We start from the raw sequence: 5,584 nt of genomic DNA on the forward strand, positions 1-5,584 counted from the left end.
CAGGTGCTCTACATATAGGTCGCATCGATTTTCAACATCTGTGGATACCGATTGGAAAATACTTATAAATTTGCTATAGATATCATCTGCTGTCATTTTGCGCAACGACTAGTGATGAATCGGTCTAACGCAGAGACCAATGTCTGTAACGTCAGCTAGTTCGTAACTCGGCACCTCACTCGGAAAGATGGCCAATCCAGAGTGCACAGCGTGAGGACAACTTCCTAGCCAGCAAAAAACGGATTTATTTCACTGATGTTTTAATGGATTTAATAGGGAAACTCAGCAAATACTTAAACAGAGTGATGAAAGACACTGTGGATGAATAACTCGGCGTTATTTTTGACGTCATGCCGGTATTCCTAAGTTGCATTTTAATTTTGTTGTCATTTGTGCATTGTTCTGGGAACGATATCGTTGCTATTATAGACCAAGACATTTATAATCTGCATTTCCGGACCTTCTACCTATCGGTGGAGAGACCGGAAATTAATTTGACTGGCGTCGTCTATCCGACGTACACGGGTTTAGATGATCAGCTGCATGGTCTGTGTTCGTACCTCACCCAGCACCAGACCCGGGCGGTGCTCGTGATAGGCACTCAGCAGACGATAAACATTGTGTCTATGGTAGCAAATGTACTCGGAATACCGACCTTAGCCTACATGAAGGACGCAAAAACAGTCTACGAGAAGGTAATATTAGATTTAACATTTTTTTCTTTAAAAGATTGAAGTTTATTTTGAAAAAAAGGTAATTAATATTTTTCGAAATTTTCTATCTAGCCATGATCAATGTCTTGCTTTTAACTTAAGTGAATCTAAACCTAACGTCTTATTACCAGGGCTGCTGGTTGGACAATATCTATTTGAAACCTTAAATCCAAAGTAAAAATGCATAGCAGAATATGAAATATGTAAGAAATTGTGACGGGTTGGGTTTTTTGTCCATGCCATGGTCAAAATATTGTCAAGATTGGTATTGTTTTCAGTTATCCGGTTCCATTTTCTAAACATTTTTTTTTTTGGTTCCCTAAATCACTTTTCATGAAAGTTTTATCTGTTCCATCAATTCTATCAAAATATGTTGTCCATTTGCCTATATCGATATAGCTACTGGTTGTCAAATGAAAACAGTTTCCAATCTGTAAATGACAACTGCCTCAGAGCAGTAATTAATTTCATTTGGATAAAAGCTAAACTAGATGTTTGTTTAAGCGACTGAGCTCAAGAAAAAATATTTGAATTGTGCATTATTTAAGGACATCCTCTCCTCATACAGGAAGGATAACTCTTTAAATTATTATTTAATTAAAATGTTTAAAAATAAACCTGGTAAATTGAAATTCTTTTATGCAACAATTTTAATTTCAATTATCTCAATGAGTTTAAAGGTTCCTTTAAGTCTTAAAAAACGTTCTTATAAAAATTTGATATTTGTTCCCCATAAAAGTATCTAATTTTTTTTTTAAAGAAATTGAATTTTCTTTAATCTAGTCTTGGAAACTAATGTTTATCAACATAAAATGAAATTAGAAGTGATTAATGGTGTTTTGCAATGATTAAAAATACTTTATACACTATAGAATATAAATTAATTGCAGTAAACTGAAGAAAGTACCGTATAAAATAAATATAAAATAGGAAATGCTTGATGCGTTGTTTTTTTTTTTCATTTTCTGAAAATTTATTTAAGATATATGCCATATTTTAATCAATTTACCAATTTTAAGCATGTCCTAATGTTTGGCAACCTTCTGTTAACAGAAGGACATTATAAAAGACCACGATTGTTGACCTATACACCCCCTAAAACCTTAAGAGAAAGGCCCACCAGTACTTTATGATAACCGTAAAGAAAATGTAAGTAATTCAGATGTAACGAGTAAAGAGACAATAACATTGTATAGAGGTGTTCCCTAGAGATAAAACAGGGATTACACTGAGAAGCTGTTTTATAAGTTGATAGCGCAAGGGTATGCTTTTGAATGCTACGATAGACACATACATATCTGCGAAAAAGTTAGTGATGAATTTATTAAGATTTTTTTTCAAAGATTATAGAATTAGATGTATAGTTATGTAAAGGCTAGAAGTACAATGTTGATGATTGTTAGACCATTATTTACACACTGAATTGTTGATGGATTTTCCCGTTTTTTCCCCAAGCATTTGGAGCAAACGGTGGGTGTGACCGGTCGGGCAGAGGATGCTCACTCCTCCATAGCACCTGATCCCACTTCTAATGTTCTGGAGGTCTGTGTTTGCTCTGCTCCTATTTTGTAAAGTTAAATGGACTTTTGAGCTCGAATACTGTACATTATCTCGGCTGATTTCATCTAGCTGTATAGTTTATGTTAAGTCTAGAAACTTGTATTTCTAACTTTCCTCTATTAGATTTAGTCCAATTTCACATTGATTTCTTTCAAGACTGTAAGGGGATTCACGGATTCGTAAACTTTAAGGTCCTCATGCAATTATAGACGGGTTTTGCAGACGTTAATTGGCGTTTTTTACGAGAGAGTGGTACAGAGAATTGAATGAAATATAATTGGAAGAAGAGATCTCCATCCTGTACAGAGAGGGGAATTCATTATGTGTAAACTGGAGAGGTTTCACTGGGATGTCTTCATTATGTGCTGTACTGCAAAGAAAGTATAGAAATGATAGGCAAAGGTGTTTTATACAAAGGAACAAAGATTTACACAAAAGTGATACAGTGAGAGGGTTTGGTCTACAGAGATCGGTTTGTACTATTCGTATGGATGATTTTTACAAAACACACAGATATCAGTTTACGAAAATCTTTCAAACACAATTTGTGTCTGATTGATGAAAAACACGAAGACCATGATTGGTTGAAAATTGTATATTTGTGTGTCCCTTAACTTCTTACGGCTGATTTAGTACCAATATAGCGGCAGTTTATGTGGGACTAGGGAACATGGAGTCTAATATGAGAGAGTGGTGGGGAGATAGTTGGGGGAGATCAGTGCAGCGTGAGGCAGCTTCTCCTATAAATCATTCATTTGATTCATCACCCTAACCAGCTAATCAGAATTTCATACTGTAAAAATATTTCCGCAATCTGTCTTTGATATTGATTATATAAAGAAAGCTATTCCCAAGGAATGAAAACGGCACTTGAATAAACTCTTCAATAATTAACATCGGTTAAACAGTAGGGAAAAATCCTAAAATAGTTTTGCATGAAGAAATTTGTTCAAGTAGTACATTTGTCAGTAGATTTTGATGAGTGAAAATTCTTCAAGATGAGCTTAAGAGAGGGAAACAAATTTGAGAAAACATTAACCCACCAAACATCTTAAAAGTAGTTTAACCCCCACCCCCACCCCCTTAAAAATTAAATAGATAAAGAGAGAATAAGACATCCCAGCTTTCTTTAAATCGATGCAAATAACAATATAATATTGTTCATTTTGAACACACTTGATAAAAGTAAATGCCTTTAAGAAATGAGTGAACTTCATAAGCGGAGAAAAATGCCCATACTTCCACAAGTAAGAAGTTGAAAAATTTAGGTTCATTTTAAAATTTTCTGTGATAGGTCAGTTAACATTATGATTAGTGTATACTTCATGTAAAATCCACAATTTGCTGCAATCTCATATGTATACTGAAATTAATAATTTTTGAAATAGGAAACATACACAAAAGAGGACAAAATCTATCCAGCCTCACTCTATAACGGAAAGGAAAAAAAAATCCCTCGTAAAATAGATGGAATGATTTTGACAAATTCTGATCTCAATTCACGATTCGCTGATTGCAATATCAAACTAGCTTTTAAAATCTTTCAATACTCTATATTGGTTAATTGGTAAATATACAATTGTGGTGATTAATAGAGAACAAATCAATTTTAGTTTACGACTGTTTTGACATTTATTTCTAACTATACAAATGAAAAACAATTGGCTTTGCCGCCATGCAATCTGTCCTACAACCTGAACCAGAGCCGACTTGATTCACCCTGTATGATTTGTTTACCGGACATATTATGGATATGAACTTTATTCAAATAATAAATCGATCCTGCAATCTGAATATTGTTAAAACCACTTTTATGGTTACAAAAATACATTTTAAAATTACCAATTACTAGAGAATTAACAATAAATCAAATAACAACCCACTAATTGCCTATTTTATTATCTTTTTAAAACGATTTTTGTTTCATGACATTAGCCAAAACTGTCAATACCTTACTTGATGCAGGATTGAAACCAGTCCGTCGTCTTCTGCATCATCTAAAAGTATTTCACTGCGAATGTACCGTCTCAATTTCCCTTGTAAATAATCTAATTTCAAGTAAAAAAAATGTTTGAAAAGGTTAACCTTCTAGTTTTATCAATAAAAATGCTTTGTTGAATATTTTTTATTAGCCCCCGCCCCCACCCACGCACTAAAATTAATTCTTAAGAACTGTGATTAATTAAAAGTTTGAAGTTGATTAGCAGTCTGTAAGGCAGAGAGCAGGCAATGTTTTTGATACAAACCGTTATGAAATGATTCATCCGTTAAACATCCCAAACAGCGGGACATTAACATCATGAAACATGCATAGAAATACGTGATTTTAGCCAAGTTGGAGTATCATCTGTAGGCATGTTTAAAAATACGTGATTTTTAGCACCTGTATACATGGACTTTAGCTATGTTGGAGTATCATCTGTATATATGTTGAGATACGTGATTTTAGCTATGTTGGATCATCTGTATGCATGTTAATATTCGAGATATTAGCTTTGTTGGGGTATCATCTGTATGCATGTTAAGATTCGTGATTTTAGCTATGTTAGAACATCTGTATGTATTTTAAGATACGTGATTTTAGCTATGTTGGATCATCTGTATGCATGTCAAGATACGTGATTTTAGCTATGTTGGATCATCTGTATGCATGTTAAGATACGTGATTTTAGCTATGTTGGATCATCTGTATGCATGTTAAGATACGTGATTTTAGCTATGTTGGATCATCTGTATGCATGTTAAGATACGTGATTTTAGCTATGATATATAAGACGCCGAGGTGATAAGACGTGTTTAAATTTGGCTGGATCATCTGTATGCATGTTTTAAAATATACATGATTTTAGCTATGTTACAGTGTCATATGTCCAGATACTAGTATGTGATTTCACTATGTTGGAGTTTCATTTTTATATATGTTTAGATATGTGATTTTAGCTATGTTGGGGAATCATCTGCATACATGTTTAGATATGGGATTTTAGATATGTTAAGGTATCATTGGTATACATATTTAGATTTGTGATTTTAGCTCTGTTTGGGTATCATCTGTATACATATTTAGATATGTGATTTTAGCTCTGTTTGGGTATCATCTGTATACATATTTAGATAAGTGATTTTAGCTCTGTTGGGGTATCATTTGTTTACATATTTAGATATGTTAAGGCATCATTAATATACATATTTAGATATGTGATTTTAGCTATGTTATAGTATCATTTGTTTACATATTTAGATACGTGATTTTATCTATGTTGGGGTATCATCTTATACATATTTAGATATGTGATTTTAGTTATCTTGGG

The 5,584-nt window shown here is 33.2% G+C and overlaps 1 protein-coding gene across 1 annotated transcript in view; it reads left to right on the plus strand.

Moving 5' to 3' along the window:
- Window positions 1-429: 429 nt before the first annotated feature.
- LOC134244211 (glutamate receptor ionotropic, NMDA 3A-like) overlaps window positions 430-5,584 on the plus strand; it is a gene marked incomplete at its 5' end in the record, with an annotated part of 50,060 nt that continues 44,905 nt past the window's right edge. Inside the window, one exon of the mRNA XM_062726473.1 lies at window positions 430-695. Coding sequence (XP_062582457.1) covers window positions 430-695 — 266 coding nt within the window. The remainder of the gene's footprint in view (window positions 696-5,584) is intronic.

This window comes from Saccostrea cucullata, unplaced genomic scaffold, assembly GCF_032062105.1.
Source record: "Saccostrea cucullata isolate Sc308-1 unplaced genomic scaffold, CSIRO_AGI_Scuc_v1 ctg2469, whole genome shotgun sequence".
NCBI lineage: Eukaryota > Metazoa > Mollusca > Bivalvia > Ostreida > Ostreidae > Saccostrea > Saccostrea cuccullata.